The sequence below is a fragment of the Gallus gallus genome, chromosome 6 (genome assembly GCF_016699485.2).
Source record: "Gallus gallus isolate bGalGal1 chromosome 6, bGalGal1.mat.broiler.GRCg7b, whole genome shotgun sequence".
Lineage (NCBI taxonomy): Eukaryota > Metazoa > Chordata > Aves > Galliformes > Phasianidae > Gallus > Gallus gallus.
The window spans coordinates 32,557,545-32,576,176 of record NC_052537.1 but is presented as its reverse complement, the minus strand read 5'-3'; the positions used below and the strand labels follow the sequence as shown (position 1 = coordinate 32,576,176).

General features: G+C 40.6%; 1 protein-coding gene across 1 annotated transcript in view; it reads left to right on the top strand.

The window, feature by feature from the left end:
* The window catches only part of CPXM2 (carboxypeptidase X, M14 family member 2), a 67,406-nt gene that overhangs the window by 29,943 nt on the left and 18,831 nt on the right, over positions 1-18,632 (top strand). The window contains exons 4-6 of the mRNA XM_421810.8: positions 9,263-9,347; positions 9,847-9,997; positions 16,636-16,724. Coding sequence (XP_421810.7) covers positions 9,263-9,347; positions 9,847-9,997; positions 16,636-16,724 — 325 coding nt within the window. The remainder of the gene's footprint in view (positions 1-9,262; positions 9,348-9,846; positions 9,998-16,635; positions 16,725-18,632) is intronic.

The following is an 18,632-nucleotide window of genomic DNA, read 5'->3' as shown; positions in this document are numbered from 1 at the left end:
AGCTGTAGTGGAGCATCCCTCCAGCCATCAAGGAAGTGAGAGGAAATTAAAACCATAAAACCCTGGGGTGGACAGGAGCTGCATGAAGAGGAGTGGAATCTGGAGAACAGTAGAGACTGAGCATGAAGCAAAGCATGCCTTGGGTTGGAATTGAGGAGCATTGGTGTGTATGTTGGCACTTGTAATGGTATTGGGATTGTTGCATGCAGTGAAGTGCCCTTTGTAGCCCTGCTGAGGAGAAGCAGATACCAGGCTGGTGGGCCTTGTGCTGCTGTGGGAAGGTGCTTTGGTGAGCGTTCTCTTACAGTGGGCACTAGAGACAAAGGAGAGACACGTTATCTTCCTCTTATGCTTTGTTGCCAGTATCAAAAAGCACTATTTATGAAATGAGAGTTTGTACAAAAAGATGTCATCATGCCACCTGAGGCATCTTCCCAACTTTACGGAGTTATGTGACAGGAAAAGTGCGTTCATAGATAATAGAAACATAGGTATATTGGAAAATAAGCTTATTTTGGGTAGGAGAGCCAGAAAACAGCCTTCTCTTCTGTGTTGTATTAGAAGCAAAAGCCTGCCAAGCCTGAGAGCCAAGGTAGGATTTTATTTAAGCCTTGGAGATTTTCCCAGCATTATATAAGAAAGTCAAGACACCGGGATATGTGTGTGCTAGGTTCACCAATGCTATTATGTGATACAGATTAAGAATCAGAAAAAGCAATTTTTCTGTCCTCGTATTGAACAAGAAACTTGAGCATAGCGGAAAAAATTACTTAAATGAAAGTCAGCTCTGAACTTCTGCCCTGATCAGATTCATACCTGTCCCTGTCCCTTTAGCTTCCTGCAGCTGACTGAATGGGGACATGTAACGACAAGGAAAGGCAGGCAAAGGCACTGCACTGAGTGCTGCAGGAAATCACTCTGCTCCACGTTGTGAGGCTGCAACACTGGAGCCACTGGGAATCTGGCCTTTGGTTCTGCAGCTACTTCTGATGCTGTAGCCAAGGTTAGCTTACTGGTGCAGGAAACAACCCTTTACTCCTTTATAACAGCTCTGGCAGCTGTCATCTGGCTTTGCTGATGCCTGCTCCACCCAAGCAGAGATGGTCGCTTCACCTCAGCCTTGTTTATCAGTTTTAGGGACTTCATAGGAAATGGATGAGCTAAAGGTCACGCCTGACATACTGCAAAGAGCACAAAAATGCATGGGACTGTCACCCTTCATACTCTGACCGGAACTGCTTCACCTTAGTTTGTCCTCTCTCAGTCTCGCTGGCAAAGTTGCCTTTTCTTGTCTGCCTTCCCAGGGCACTTGTGCCCAAGCTTGAGACGTGAGAGCATTAAGGAGGAAGAGGCCAATGTGCTGAAACAGCTCTTGAAAGCACACGTGACCTGACTAGAGAAAAAAAGAAAGAAGCCATGCTTGGTTAGTAATGAATACTTGAATTGTTTAATCATTTCCTTTATAGAGAAAAACACTTTTCGAAGTCAAATTCTGTACTTGAGCTGTGTGGCTGCAAATTCCATGACAGCTACTTGGAAATAAATCGTTCTGCTTTTCTCTCCCCTTCCTGTCACAAGCAGAAACAGGCCTTGCGTGAAACCTCCTGAACTGGGAGGATCTTTACCAGTCAAAGCAAATATGTGCACTCGGTGGGCGTTGCAGTTTGGGCACCGCAGGCACTCCTGTGAAACCCAAAACCGTGGCAAAGCACTCTGTTTACCGTCATCAATAGCAGCTGCGGGTTGGGCTCTGCAGAAGATCTGCAGATGTTGAGTTTCTGAGGCAGTGGGGGGAAACAGCTCAGAGAACCAGGGCTCCTTTCTGGCTTCCATTCTGTTGAGATGCTGGTGTAAATAAGAGCTAACACCTTGAAAGCGAGTGGGTCGCCCATTCCTTCCTATGAACTGAGCACGCTTGGGGATTAGCATCTCATGGCCCTTACCACACTGCTTCACTGTGAATATCATCATTAACAGAGGATGTTACTGACCTCTCTTTGCAGAGCTGTTTTGTTTGCCTTTCAAGAAGGTCGTGTGAGCGATGTAACCTTTTAGAGATGCACGTGACATCCTCTGCTTAGAGAATGAGGATGCCAACAGATCCAATCTAGTTGAGCTACCGGAGGGTTTGTGGCTGAGTATTTGGGGGAGAAATATAGTGTGTAATTCTCTTTAATTCTGCCAATGCGTCTTTGAGTTTTATGAATTATGTATCTTTAGACAACTGTTCAAGGCTGAGTGGGACACTGGAAGCATCGCTGTGGAACTGGGCCGTATTTAAAGCAGTGATGTGATAGTTTAAAATATGCACTCTTTTGACAGAGGGGAAGAAAATATTAATCACTCTTAGCAGTTTGGCAGGAACCTAGAAAACATAGGAAACATGTTTCCCACAACCCAAACAATCTCGATAGCTCAGCACCATCTTTTGTGTCGAGAAAAAACCCATTATGTTTAAAGAGGCTCGGTGTGTTAATGCAAAGCTTCAACAATTTTGAGGCAGGATGTGTTTTGATTTTTAGAGAAGTGGATGAGGTGTTTTGGCAAGTTATATTTGTGAGGATACGTTCTTTTTAAGTTAGTCTTTCAAACGTGCTAAATGATGCGCTAATATTGCTTGTCAGGAAATAAAGTGGCAATGTAAAAAAGCGTGGATGCAACGAGCTGTGCAGAATGCTCATTCTGGAGTAAATTTCCTCAACTTAGCAGGAAAAATTCAAAATACTTGTCATATACTTATAAACTCACAGCCTCGTGAAAATATTGTAAGCTTTTCTTTTATGCAAAACATCCATTTTTAATTTAAGAAAACAAGTGGGGACATGGCAGTTCTCAGTGCCTGATTTGGGTAGAGGTCAGTCTGTATGCCTTCCTGTGAGACTGGGGTTATTCCCACCTGTCCGTTACCCTTGTGGTACACTTCATAGAGATATCAAAAATCCAGCAAAATTGATGTTGCATCTGATAACCCTTGTTAAAAACAGAACACTTGCAGTTTGTTAGGGGAATAAATTTGCGTTGTTTTATAGCCCATTCTCAGGCTTCTCTGTATGTGATGCAACCCATGGCGACCCCCAGCATCTCCCTTTACAAACCATTAGTAGGGAGCAGGAGGTCTGCAGCAAGCTGAGTGCTTTCTAGAGATGCAGCTGAGGTTAAACTCAAGTCAGTGCTGTTTATTTGCTGCTGATTTGGGTGGTGCAGAATGGTGCTTTTTCTTGACTCGTGAGCTAAATGTGTTGCCCCACTTTCTTGTTACTGCAGTGTTCACCTCCATTTCCTCAGGAGCCAACGCTTGTTTCTGTGGGACAGTTCTTAAGTGAGGATTCCAAGATAGTAAAATTTGATGCTTCCAAGAGGGTAAAATTTCTTCCTTCCTTCTCACTTTAGCCGTCTGTTATGTCTTAATAATAGTAAGATTGTCTTTATGATGAGAGAGTCTCATCAGCATCACTGGTATTCCAATAATCAGGAATTTATTGGTGATAGCCCAGTGCTGCACCATTAGCATTTGGGACAGCAGAGTGGTTATTCATTGGTATTTGAGTTGTTGCTACGCATACCCAAGAAAACAATTTGCACAGTACGTGTGAATAAGGAGTAAAATACAGAGATAAAACAAACCAAACACAACGCTGCTTTGGAAGCGCAGTGGAATAAATTGTAAATGTGGTTTGGTTCACGAGAACAACAGGCGTGTTTGGCATTGACTTCCAAAGCAATACCATTTTTCCCCATGTTGAGGATGTGAAAACAGACCCTGAATGAAAACTTCAGCAAATTCGATGAAAATATCTCAGTGTTTTATCCACATCCTGTGATAAAATAGGCAGCTGCTGTGTACGGACACGAACTGTTAAGCCACATTAAATCAGTGTGAGCTGATATTGGCCCTGACGGGGTGACAGGACTGCAGAGATTGTTACAGCCTCCCTGAAGTCAGGTCTCACTGAGTGAGTTCCCAGTCCACTGACATCATATCAAATATATCACGCAAGTTATGAAACAATCTGATTTCAGTGTCACTAGTTATCTGTTATCATAGAATGGCTTGGGTTGGAAAGGACCTTAAAGATCAGCTAGTTCTAACCCCTGCCATGGGCTCATTCCCTAGCTCTGGCATGGTGCAGATGCCTTGGGGGAGAGCCTGCCTTGCTCTTGGGGGTGTTCAGAAGGGGAAGGGAACTACAGTGGGAAGCTTTAAATCAAATGAGCTGAAGCTTTTTGGAAAAGGATCTACCAGATAAGTACAGGAAACAGATTAGTCACGTGTATTACCCACAGCATTGATTGGTATATCTTTGAGTGTGAATTATGCCTCTTTGCAATGAGAGTGGCTAAGTGTGGGGTTACCAAAAGGCTGTTGTGCAGCTGCTCCTTTTCCCCTTCCCAAGCCAGCATCCCTCCTGCACACAGAAAGAGCTTGGCCATGTCTTTGTGCACGCTCAGTAGGCAGGAGCCCTTTCAGCATGGCTGTAACTGTGCTCAGAGCTGTGCACACAAGTGGCAATCTCTGCTGGTTACTGTCAGAGTTTTTCCTTTTCCATTATTTTAACTTTCACAGACAGGCAAACACACAAAAGGGAAAATAGAAAATGTCTCAGGAGAAGGTTTAAAAGAAAAGCAGTGGTTGATTGTATTTAGCAGATGTAAAAGGTGGGAAAAGTCTGATGGAGGAAGAATTTCAAACAGGTGCAGATCCCTGTGTGAGGAGTTGCCTGTGAATGAAAAGTGTTAAAAGCGTACAACCTTTGAGACCAAGGATATCTTTGACCCCATGCAAGAGGCCTGGGGCCATCCAATGTTGTTAAAGTGTGAAAGCACAGTAGTGATGGGAAGCAACTACAGCTGGGGTTTCCACTGGCACTGCTGCCCACAGTGCTGTACTTCCCATCCCTGGAGGTGCTCACATCCATGGATGGACCCTGGGCAGTCCAAGCTGGAGGGGGCAGCCAGCCCATGGCAGGGGTTGGAGCTGGATGAGCTTTAAGGTCCTTCCAACCCAACCATTCCATGGATTTTCAAGGAAGGCCAGAGAATAAAATCTTATAAGAACCCATGGTAAGATGCTGCTGTTGGGTGGGAAACACATTTGCAAATTCACTGAGAAGGGAGTTTGGGAAAAAAAATAAAATAAAATCCATGTTTAATTAATTCAGAGCAAGAGAATTTCTGGCCCTGAGCTTTTCTTCCCAGGGTCTCCAAAGAGCCAGATCTCACAGCAGTGTATTCATTTAAGTCAGCTAGAAGCAATTTTAAAAATTAAATATTCAAAGATTTCAATTATTTAAAAAAAAAGAAAAAAGAAAAAAGCCCCCCCTTGCTTGCTGTTCAAGCTCCATCTCTTAAATCATGTTCATTTTAATTAGTTTGTAGAACTTGTTGGGCTACCTGTGGTTAGCCAGAGCATTTTTTAACTTGGCTTGTTTTTGAAACTGTTGGGCAGTTGGTGCTTTAAAACGTTAACCACAGAAATATTATTAGGCTATATTAATGGCTTTATATTTATTTGCGTGAGATTTCAGATTGCTTTTTCAATCAGAAAATCATTAACTGCCAGCACACTGATTGTGTTGCATCATTAGAGATTAATCTAATGTTTGCCTAGCATTTTTTTGTATAAATTCCTCCATTTCAAGCACTTGGACTTGTCGATTTATGTATTGCTGAAGGATACAAATCTGTTTGCCTATAGTTTTTATTTTCTATTTTTGACTTTTGCAATGTAGACAGATTGGATTGCCCTGACAGCAAATGAATGACACAGTCAGCTTGGAGTCAGGACCACTGTAGGTGATGCACACCTGAGCTCTGCCAATGCTTTCTGGTCCCCTCTGCAGCATCCCAGTGGCTGTGGGGTTGAATCTTTGCCCGTTTGCCTTAAATCCTGTGGGACTGGGTGGTGTGGATGAGCATCCTTTGAGGCTGGGATAACTCACCTGTTGCTCACACAGCTGTCCATAATTGAGAAGCTTGACTCTAAATAGTCTACACAGCACAATCTAAAACCGTATCCAGGCAGTGAGAGGTTGATGTGCTCACCTGCTGGAGGTCAGGCAGCCAAACCTCCTGGCACCTCTCCACTGCTGCTCATGGAGGAAATCTGCTCTCAGTTCTCTGCTTTGATTCAAGTTTCCCCTCTGTCCGTGGGTGAGCTGCTTAGGCTTTCCCCCAGTTTGGTTTTTTGGATGGAAATGGATAAGCTGAACATTTCTCATTCATCGCAGGAAACTGAATTTAAAATTGAAGATGTCCAGGTAACCATAATCTGTAGACAATGCATCAAGGATGAAAATTGGCTAATTATAAAAAATGCTTTTTTAAAAATCCACTCCACAGAGTAAATTTGGATTGTATTTTGATATTTGCATTTACTTGCTGATTAACTTGTTGATTAGTCTTAGCAAAGCACACTGGGACTTCTCAGATAATTCTATCTTGGAAAGATAAGGCTGGCATAAATCTCACAAGGGATCATTAATGGGAATCACCTGAATCCAAATAACTCCTGTCACATCTGTATCTCATGGCCCTTTTGTAGCACAGGTGAAATGGAGGCAGGCATGGAGGTGGTGCCCGAGCTCATCTCTGTGCTGGTGTGTGATGAGCTGGAGGTAACTTTTAATACTTCAGCTGTTCTGTTTCTCTGAGTTTCCCTGAACACTTCATGTTTCTGCATATACCCCAATAAAACAGGCACTCTGTCTGAGTCAAACTCCTCAATTCCAGGAAGTGCCATGCTTGCCATACTCAGACTGGCTGTTGGTTGGAGCACGTGCATCACATCCATTTGCTTCCTGGAAGTATCAGACCTTTTGTGCTGCATGTGTGTGAAATATTTGCAGCTTTATAGCAGATTGAACAAATAAATGCTGATCTAAGTCCATAGAAGTATCTTGAATTTAAAGGCACTCAACTAGAAATGTGACTTCAAGGCGGAAGATGCCTTTTTTGGATGTGAAAGTGAATTTACATCAACCTCCTTAGTAGTGGCAAAGGCTTATTGCTTGGTTAGTGGCTTTGTTTCTTTGTTTTTTGATGTTTGTTTTTTTTTTCTCCTTATGACATGTAGAGGGAAAAAAGAGGAAGAACTTATACCCATAGGTGCAGTTTTGGTATTTATTGCTAGTGGGAAGGAGGTCACCTGTGCTGTGTTCATTCTGTACCTCAACAAATGCAAAGAGGATGTTTATGTCTTACAGGCGAGCTAGTCTGCAGCACGTGACCTAACATATCATGCTGTTTTATGTACTCCCATGATCCTCTGAAACCCTCCTGTTTTGCAACTGTACAAGTCTGGATGTGGTCCCATTTGTATTTTAATTGGCAGACTGCCTCTGTGAAGCATTTCACTTGTTATCGCTCAGGATGGATTATGTGTACAAGTGATTAGTATACGTTTTCCTCCGGGAAAAGTCTGAACTTCTATTGAGTGTATGGAGTGAGAAAATTAAAATGTGGTAAATAAGTCCTAGCTGGGGAGTGCTTCAGGAGCAATGATGTCTTCTGGTTTGTAACATTGCCTCTTTTGGTTGTTTATCCTCACTCTGAAAACTGGCCCTAACTCACTTACGTGCATTGAATACATGCGTCCCCCATTCAAGCCTGGGATTATTTCAGACTTGCTTTCATTTTCAATTGGAAAAGTTATTCTTCCTTTTCTCGGAGTTTTGGTGTTGACCATTTCTGAAATTCTTCCTTTCTTTCTTTGCTGGGTGGAATCACAGAATTATAGAATGATTTGGATGGAAGGGACCTTTAAGATCGTGTAGTTCCAACCCCTGCTATAGGCAGGGACTCCTCCCTCTAGACCAGGCTGCTCACAGCCCCATCCAGGCCTTGAATGCTTCCAGGGTTGGGACATCCACAGCCTCACTGGGCAACCTGTTCCAGTGCCTCACCACCCTCACAGTAAAGAATTTCTTCCTCATATCAAGTATAAATCTACCCTCTTCCAGTTTAAAATCATGTCCCCTTGTCCTGTTTCTACCTGCCCTTATACAAAGTCCCTCCCCAAGTTTCCTGTAGACCCCTTCAAGTACCGCTATAAGCTCTATATAAGCTATATAAGTGCCCCAGTTGCCTCTATCCTTTCTAATCCAAAGATCTTTCCTTGTTCTACTTTCACCCCCAACATCTTTAGTACATAGTTTAGCTAAGAACCTGCTTTTCAGGCTGACTGCTGTAGAGGACAGCTGGTTACATGTGATTGGTTTATATACACGAGAACAGGATTTAATCGTCTGGACTGACTTTACAGTACAAAGGTATCTCCAAGGCATGACTGTCCTCTAAGTCACTGTGTATTGTAAATCGTTGTTATGAAAAAAGCCAATTACCATTACTTTTTCAGACCAGAAAGCATGATGGGATATTTGGGGCATGACCTTCTCTGTAGCTGTACGCATGTTACCATGGGGAATGCCTAAAGAACTACATCAGTTTTACTCCACCCAGGTTATAGGAAGCAATAGCCTATTTCACCTCTTTGGTTGAATACAGAAAAGGTACTGTCTTAACATGAATGAAGATTTTGTTTTTGTTGTATTTGAGGGGATTTTCCTGTAAATTAGGAAACTGGTATCTAGGGTATCTCACCTTATCGAAGCCTGATCTCAGTGTATAGTAGTGTGCTAGTACTGTGATCAATTGCACTCTGCTGTACAGGGAGAGAATTATGTGTGTCTTCCTCTCTACTGCTAATAAAACCAGGAATGATTGCAGGCTGTGGTTCGCAAGCCATAGACTTCTCAAGACTTGTGCCAGGTGAAGGGCTAATGCTCATAGCAAGGAGTGGAACCAGCCTGCAAACAGAAGAAAGTCTGAACCAGGGAATGAAAATGTTCCTGCTTAAAACTGGCGGACTTTGTAGAGGTTTTATTTATTTTTTTCCTAAGCTCTCTGACGACGACAGCAGAAATAATAAATGTTCTGTAGCTGTAAAGGTAAGACTTCTGAACATTGGAGTGAATGGATATGATGTTTTTCTTTCAGGGTAAGGGGTCCCTCCAGGAGAGCAGTGTTCCCTCACATCCTGGGATTCCAGAATGTTGACTTGGGCTTTTCTCTGCTTCTGTTCACTAGGATTTTTTGATCGTCTGCTAAATCTAGATTCACGTCACTTTTTTCATCTAAGTGTTGATATGGCTGTGCCAAGTGGGATTTCCATTGCTAGCAACCTTACATGCTTTATATCATGAGACAAAATTTGCAGTCAGTTTTAGCTGTGGAAAAATAACTTCAGCTCTCTGTCTTTTTCCAGGAGTAACTGGGTGACCTCCTTCAGAGTATTGGTGAGCAATGACAGCCATGCATGGACTGCTGTCAGAAATGAATCTGGAGATGTGGTGAGTACCAAGAAGCAGATATATAGATAGATAGATAGATATTTTTTTTTATGGGGTGAAGCAAATAGGGTAGAGAGGGGGACTGTCCATAAAGAGTTTTGGTTTGCAACATCAGTCAGTATAAAAGGAACATCTCTCAGTGGTCCCATCAGCCTGAAGTAAATTTAAGAGCACATCATATAATGCAGGGAGGGGCTCAGGCTATCCTTTAAGGGAAATCTCCATGTGTCTGGCCAGGGAAGTGAATGCTGCCCTGACACTAGCTGAGATGACATATGTACATGGGTTGGCATCAGGCCACTGTTTCATGGGGTCACATCATGTACTCAAAGTGCCCATTACAGAGGGAGGGTGCGGGCTCCTGCTCCTCTGCCCCTCTCTCAGGAGCACTATCAGTCTGGGACTGTAACCAAGGTGACTTTACCTGATTCTGTCACTGTTCCAAAAGTCTTTTTGAAGAACTGATCTTACCGTTTTCATGTGTTTCGTGCCTGCACAGATCTTTGAAGGAAACAGTGAGAAGGAGATTCCTGTTCTCAATATGCTGCCTGTACCACTGGTTGCACGCTACATCCGCATAAACCCTCGGTCCTGGTATGAAGAAGGCAGCATCTGTATGAGGCTGGAAATCTTAGGGTGTCCTTTGCCAGGTAAGTCTTGCTCAGTTGGTATTGCCATCGCTGCCTGTGCCAAGACGCAGCAATTTTAAGTCCTCTGAATAATGTTTGCTCTTGACACAATACCTCTCTTTAACGGAGAGAGCTATGCAAAAAGAGTTGGAAAAGTATCTGTCCAGAGACGTGGGCAATATCAGGATAACTCATTTCAAACCCAACTCTGTAGTATATATAATTGGCTGTATTAATAAAACAAGATTGCATGGAAGATCTAACAAGATTGTCTCTGTTGTTTGGATTGAAGTGCAATGCAATTAATCTTACTGAGCGCACACGTACTAGGGAGGCAATGGAATTCTATATCAAGACAATCACTTGCAGATGTCTTAAGCTTTTGAGGCAAGAAAGAGCCATTATAATAATGCAGTCTGATTTTTTAAAATTCTTTTTTAAATTCATTGCATAGGCTACAGGCCTCCTTTGAATTAATTTGAAGGCAAATGCTCTGACTGATAGTAAATGGTCTTAATCCTTGGTTGAGACTAGAAACTGGGTGCTGAGCAAAAACGTTGAGCATTTGATGTTTCTTTTATTATATAAGTGTAGTGTATAATTAGAATTTGTTACTGAATACAAAGTGAAACCTTAAAAAAGGGGCCTTCTATGTGACAAACCCATATTTCTGATAACCATGTCGTAAGTGGTCTCACGGTGGATTAACTTTTGCATGTCCGAAGAACTCTGTGTTCAAACCTTCTCTAAGTTGTCATTCTGCCCACTCCAGATCTTTCATCTGCTATTTTTTTTTTCTTTGCTCTGAAATCCTGGCACCCTGGGGAATCGATCTCCTTTTTTTTTTTGCAGGGGGCTATGAATAGCATTTTCAGAAATACTAGAACCACAAGGAGAACTGCCCTTCCAGAGCCTATCATTGCTGCTTTAACTGTGCCTGCTGCTGTTCAGAGACTTGTTGCCTCCCGTTCCACTGTTGATGTAGGGTCTTCAAATATCAAGCAGAAGTAGCCTGATTTTTGTCCTTCAGGTGTTTCAGTACTATTTTAGAGTGCAACTTAGAGAGTAATTCTCTCTAAGGACAGAGGAAAGAGCAAAAATGCAGATATTTTGATAGAAGTGTTTTTTGTGAGGTTGGTTTGTTTTAAATTGCAGCAGTTTTACACTTATATTCTTATTGGGTATACACCCACATAGGGCCAAATTCTGCTTTGCAGTGTTAATGTTTGTCACAGCTTCACAGGGCCATATTGGTGGTGAAAATGTTACTGAGATCAGAATCTATCTGCGCTTTGTCTGCTGTTGAAATGAGTACTGTTACAGCTTGCTGAAGAACTTGGATTAGCACAGAAACAACACTGGGCCCTCCTCCTGACAGTCCTTTATTAAGTTAATTGTCTGCAGTGACCAGTTCTGTTTATTCTTGAAAGAAAATGTTATATGCATTCATTGGGAAACAATTGAATGGGGTGGGTTTATTCAAAGTGTAATTAGACTGCAGGAACTAATGGGTTTTGATAAGCTGCTGACCCATCTTTTTAGCTCAGAGAGGACTGACATTTCTTTCTTTTAGCTCACTTTATTCATTGCAAGCAAAACACTCAAAAATAAATATATACCCCAGGTTGCAGAGGCCTTTCCATGCATGTTTTCGACCAGAAGGATGTGGCTTATTTTTGCAGTTCCCTGTAAATGAATGTCCTCACCCTTTATAGACCTCACTTGATTTGGTTTCAGTGAAATAGCCAGCTGGTTTGGCCTTGGGTCCAGCCTTGGTGATCATGCTGCTCTACTGCACTGCTTTTACTGTGCAACTAGAAATCAAGCTTCCCTTTCTGAAAGAAGTTTCTCGTGTAAAACTGGGAAAAAACAAATTCATTACAAACAGTGAGTAGAACTTTGTTGGTTCACCCAACCTTATCCATTCCGAAGCCAATGATCCATAGAAGTAGTTTTGCCATACTCAGTTTCCTTGAATAAATGGTATATTTGTCATTTGCACCCTGTAGGTAGATGCACAAGATATCAAATTGTCAAGCGGAGCAGCTTGGACAGATTTCAGAGCTCCCGTGCACTGTGTCCTCCTGAGCCAATGTCAGTGCACAGGTAGATAATGTGTAGGGAAGCACCCCAAGATAAAAAGGTGGTTTGTAAGGAAGGAAGATGGTTCTGGAGGTTTTTCATAACGGAGCCTCATTTAATGTCATTTTAACTTGTACTGGTAGGTTTTATGTCTTTATTAATCCCTGAATACATTAAATGGTTGGCACTCAGCTGGTGCCATGTATCAGCTTTCCATCATATAGGCTTAAAGGAGAAGGAATACCAGATGAAAAAAGAAACCTGGACTAGATATTAATATTCTAGCAAAGCTTGTTAGCACTGGCAGGAGGCCGTGAGAACAGCTAGAGCCAGTGAGGTCCTGTAGTAGGACCCTGCTAATGAAACCTGTAGTGTATACTACATGACCCAAACATGCACAAAAAGTGGGAAACAGCTGCTTAGAAGACTTGCACAGAGATATTACTGATTAGATCAATAGTATTACTAAGATATTTGTCACTTTTATCAGCACAATGCTTATATATTATTCATAATGCATTTTTGCTGTACTGTAGGCTAGTTTTGACAAACAGCGTTTTCTAGATTATGACTGTAGCTCTACAGAAACAGCTGTGCTATCCAACCATGTCAGTACTGCCTTTCAACCAACTGAAGCCATTTACTGTTTCGCCAATGGAAAAACACTTAACTGCTGGAGATATGTGCCACCAAATCCTACCTGTGATGGGGGATCAGAGCCACCATTACTTGCTGGTGAAAATAAAGGACAAATGCACCCGCCCGTAATTCTCTCCCCAGTCCCCAGAAATACCAATGTTTACATAGATGTAGACTGACACACACAATCTTTTGTAATTGCCTCAGAGGGATGGATGTACTTTTCTTGCCTGTTCTTTTACAAACTTAAGAAAAAAGTCGAAAAGAAAATGTGTATGATCAAAAGTAGCCAGAGAGAAGAGAGAGAAAATTAGCCTAGCTCTTCATGCATTTATTTATACTGTCGAGTATTCAAGGCAATAGGCAATCTTTTAAATTGAATAAATTTGTGATAAAATTTAATTTTTAATAATTCTTATATAGAAGACTATCATTGATGTCATGATTATGCCATCGCTTTCAACTCGAGATAAAAGATGAACTTTAACTCCCCTATAATGGAGTACTGCATTCTGCAGTGGATGCGTCATTTGGTCCTATTTTCACCGCTTGCCTCTTTTTGTCAAGGCACATGGTTAAGTCCGGGTATGTCCTCGCTTTGTATAAAACTCCACAGTTAGCCTTGGTTATCAGTGATTGTGCGTGCAGGAGTGCTGAATTCAGTACATTACTTTTGGGAGTAAATTTTTGCTTAAAGTGACAGCCTGTCCTAGGGTTCTATTTTTATCGTTACAGAGCTAAAACTTCATCTTCTACGATTTAAAACTTTTTTGGAAGTTCTCCTGAGCAAATACTGAATAAAAATGAGACCAATTTCAATAATGCTCCTGGGAAAGGCCAATGTGTTATTTATGTCCGTACTCCTCACAACAGATGTGATGTCTTCCAAGAATGCAGTGGCCATCTTTAAGAGGCTTTTGTTCATATTTCATCTGTAAAATGTTACCATTCTAAAGAAGTATCGCCAGTGCTCATTGTTATTATGATTTCCATTAGAGTTTTCCATTTATTATTAGAATGGAATTGTAGGAACTCATTCGGAAGATCAAATGATGCTAGAAAACTATTAAGAAGAAACTACCAGAGGTCAGGAGTTTGTTTTCTCTTGCATATCTCATTCAGTCTGTTGAATTGGAATTAGTTGTGAGGTATTTGACTATATCTCATCATATGTAGAAAATAATCTGCATGCAGTAGAAGGGTACAACAGAATATCCAATCTACATGTCAAACTACTCAGCAATGGGTCTTCTCTGGTGCTAGGTTTAATTTATGGGCAATCCCCAGAGCTGTCATGATGGACTAGTGGGCTATTTTCAAGCTGATCTCCTTTCATAGAAATGGAGATAGAAAAGACTTCCTAGTCATTTGCCTATCCTTTTGGAGAAATTCAGTGTGAAGGAAATGAGCTATCTTTACCTGAAATCTTATTAAACTCTCATGGTAACGTAAAGATAGATTAGTGGAAGAAAATGCTAATATATTCTTCTGTTTAAATGAAAGTGCCACACATTTGCAGTATCTTTCTCCCTTGGAAGAAAGAGAAGCTGTCTGAGATGGCGTTGTGAATAAATGAGCACATTTCAATTCAAATTATTCTCTGGTTGGATATCTTTCACTCTGTTTTATGAAAGAAAATAATTTTGCCAAGGTGGTCCTAGACAACTGTGCAGGATATTTTTATGCATTTCTACATTCTAGTCCTTAAGTTTCTGATCTGTATTCCTGCTGCAGCAGAAATCCAATGATCCAAGCCAACTTGGAGTAGAACCTGGCAAAATATGTGTTAACTCTCCCGGGAGCTGTCAAATAGTGCAAGTTTTCTGAGGAAGGTCTAGAGATGCCATCGTTCTCACTGTATGTGTTTTTCAGTTCTTTGACTTTCCACCAGCTCTGCAGTATTCACAGTCATTCCCATGACATTAATGTTTGATGTATGGAAAAACTGCCAGACTTTGAAAGGAATGGGATTAAAGTATCAGGAAAAAATCAGCTGCTGTATGCTTTGGCTTGTGGTGATAGAGAATGCCTTCAATATCCTGGCTGGTTTTTTTTATGTTTATTTTTATATTAATTTTTACAATGTAGATCTTTTTATGATGTTAAAGATAGTCCTTGAGGAATTAAGCACATTGCATCTTTCTGCAAGAAGTGCTCTTACAATTTCTATTTTTTGCCATCGATACACTGACAAGTAACCTCTGTGAATTAGCATGGGCTGACCTTGAAGAGTTTGGCACCCCCGAGTTGTCTGCAGGGTTTCTGCAGCACTGCTGCTGTGGGTGGACCTGGATGAATGCAGCCTGCAGTTGGTTGGAAAAAGGGCCTGAAAGTGCAGGTGTGCTATCTGAAATGTCACCCTCTTGATTCTTCAAAACTTTTAATAGGCAAAGAAATCCTGTTTTCTCAGCTGGGTAGGCTCTGAACGAAATAATTTTCCAGTTGGTCTTGCTATACACAGGTCCATGTGTATTGAACAACCAGGTTTGGATGGGGCATTATGATTTTGCCTTTTTACATCCCATTCAATAGACCATATAGAAGTATTTGTGGAAGGGAGTGAAAGGGGAAGAAAATCACTTAAATGAAGAGTAAATATGTGGTAGAAAACATGAGTGATTTTACAGTAAAACTTAATAAAACTTGAATGTTTCATTTCATAAATAACAAAATAAGGTCCAAAAAAAAAAAAAAAAAAAAAAGAAACCCCCAAACCAAAACATAAATACATTAAAAATGTATGAAAATTTAGAGACATTAATATCAGAAATATGAAGTTTAAATATTTTAAGCTGTAAGGTATTCCTAGGAAGTTTTCCATAATATCAAAAAGCATTAGTTATTACAAGAAATGACCACAAATATTTCTCCTACCATCTTTTTCCCTTCCAAAAAATCACAACTGCTCAGTGGTACTGGGTTGTTTTATTTTTCTGTAGAGAGGTGTCTTTTCACTGTGTTGCAACAATATAGATTGATATTTAGATTTTAATATTGGGTTCTTCCCCTAAAGTTTTAAACCAATTCAAGATGGTTTTGTGGGAAGAGAAACTATTTCTCAGTTTGACAGTTACACAAAGTATAAGACGTTCTAGAGAGAGCACATTAAGGAACGTCTCTGTTTTCCAAAAAGCTTTGCTTATTCCTAAAATAAATCATGATAGACTAGATTAGGAGCATACATATCACAAAATCTAAAGGTAATCCCTAACAGTCTTGGCTGGTTGTTTGGTTTTTTCCAGATGAATGGTCTAAACACTCACCTAGAAAGCGAAGGAGGAGAAGGGTTTTTTGTTCAAACCACATATTCACCTTGGATAGTATGAAACACGTGAATTACAAATTATATCCAGGTAGAAAAAGTGTGATTATTTGAAAGTTTCTTTTTTAATAAAGACCTCAGACTACCATAACAAATGACGAGGAAAGCAATTAGGAACGTTTTGTACGTTCAGTGGTTCCTTTCTGTAGGCAGCGCAAAGGCTCTGAAAATACCACACAAAGTAAAAGACAACTTGCCATTCCTTACGATAGCAAATGAATTAAGTAGACATAAAACATTTACTGGGGCTTTTTCCTCTGAAGTGATATATTGTTTTCCGCTCTTTTATCTCACATCTGACTCATCGTCTGCCCGTGTCTTTTGCACTCCTCTGTGGCCTGAGGATGCCCTTTTGCGTTCCTGTTGGAGTTCAGCAGTGTAGCTGCCGAGTGAGCAGATGCCTGCTGCCTCCTTGCTTTTGTTCAGATCAATACCCATTGATTTCTGCTGTAACAAGAAATATTCCAAACTCATTGTTTCTTTTGAGTTTTGTTTTCCCCCTGTGTAGGAGCGTGGAAGTCAGGTTTCCACATTCCATGTATTCATTACAGCTAAGAATCTTTCTATTTCTGAATGGCTAATAAATACATGAAAATTGTTCTATTTCTTTTCCCAGACCCAAATAATTATTACCACAGAAGAAATGAGATGACGACTACCGATAATCTCGACTTTAAGCATCATAACTACAAGGAGATGAGGCAGGTAGGCAGAGTCTGGTGTGTGACTTCCTGGAAGGGGAGGTGAATGGGTGCAGCTCTTCCAGACCTCATACAGAATAGGATTTCTTCCTATTGAAATGTTATTAAATGTGCCTGCAATCTATTCAGTTTTTATCTCTTTTACTCTATTATGAAAAGCCACGTTCTATTAAAATCTCAGTATCTAAATCTGTATATCATTTTAAACAAGTGTCACTGCACGGCAAGGGAATACTTACACCTACCATGCCATCATTTTGCTTCCGTGTGTATTTAACTGGTAAGTGTTACAGGAGTTTCTCCTCACAGATTTGACCCTGATTTGGCCGTTAGAATTCTTCTATCTTTCTGTGGTTTGGCATAACCACAATAAACTATAGAGCATCAAATTCTGTAGAGTAGTGAAAATCTCACCAGAAACCACTGGAATTGTTTTGTCGAAAGGGAGTCTTAATGAGGAAAAAAAATCCAGTTAGTGTAGTTCTAAAGCTCCCAGCCTTGTTAATCTTGTTCCTATTGCTTCAGATAGTCAATCTTGGTTTTGTTTTTGTTGTTTTTTAATCTTGTTTCACATCAGCACAGACATAGGTGTGGGTTGCACCGAGGGAATGTTTCTGCTTCCTTTCTTTTAGGATATAAAGATAATATGTTTGGACTTGAAGTGTGTGAATCATTTGCTGAATTTTCAGTATATTTGTACTGCATGAATCACTGTTCATTTTTATTGAGCAATTGTGTACTGAGTCACACACTCATTTCAGCAGATATTTCATAGCCTATATCTCTTAGCACAAAGATTAGACAAGTAGAAACTCAATTGGCATAATTACTGCCAAGAGCAATGAAGTAAAGGGTATTTTAGATTCTTATTGCAGAGAGACAGGTTGGTCAATTTAGAAAGGTCTTTGGGAAAAAATAAAGTTCAGTTTTAAAATTGGATGCTTTTCCAATTTTAATAAAAGCAGAAAATTTGTAGCTGTGGTAGAGACTGCTCAGTTGCGACCTGTCTCTGTGTTCTCCCATGATTTGTGTTCCAGCGTGTCAAAGCAGTTCGTGTGTTTAGAACTGACTGCATTCTAATTGGGTTCTGCTGCTGGTAGGCAGAAGATTGCGAGCTGGGATGTGTTAAGTCTTATATCCCCCAAACTGCTCTTTGGTGACAGCCACAGAACTTAATGATTCCTTTCCTGAGTATAAAATAGAACAATAACTGTCAATTTCTATAGTTAGCATCTTTTTTTTTTTTTTTTTTTTTTGTAATACAGAATGTTATTATCAGTTTTGTTAGCACTGCCAATCATCTCATAAAAGCACTGATCTTTGGAGTTATTTATCATAAACACTGAAGGAGGAGGAGGGTGTTCCCTGGGCCGTGTTTTGGAAGCATTACATTACATTGCAATATGTCAAACATTTGTAGGAGGGAGGGTTTTTTCAGTGTCAGAATATTTTAATAGAACTCCCTATTTAGGAAGTTGAAATTTATAGTATCTTCTCTCGGAAGAGCGCTCTACTCTTCTTTCGGTCAACAGAGACACTCACTGTAACTCATACTCAGAAGCAGGGATCATCTTGTAGTCCACAAAGTATTTATATAGTCCAGAAAGTACAGACATGATGCATTTGTACTGTGAAGCAAGCTTTGAAAACGGTTGATGGATATTCCTGGAAATAATTTGAGATGGACACTTGAGTATACGTGTTGCTTGTGTAACCTAGGTGAATCATGCAAAAGAATGGAAAACCGTCCCTTCTCATAAAATGAGACATCTCATTAAATAGAATGTGGGAGAGAATCCTGCCAAAGTATCTGACATTTCTTTCCATGTTAGGGCTAGCTATTCTAAAATAGTCACCTTTAAGCTTCAGAAGGAGGTGAATCTGAATACAGCCCAAAGCTTCAACCTCGTCT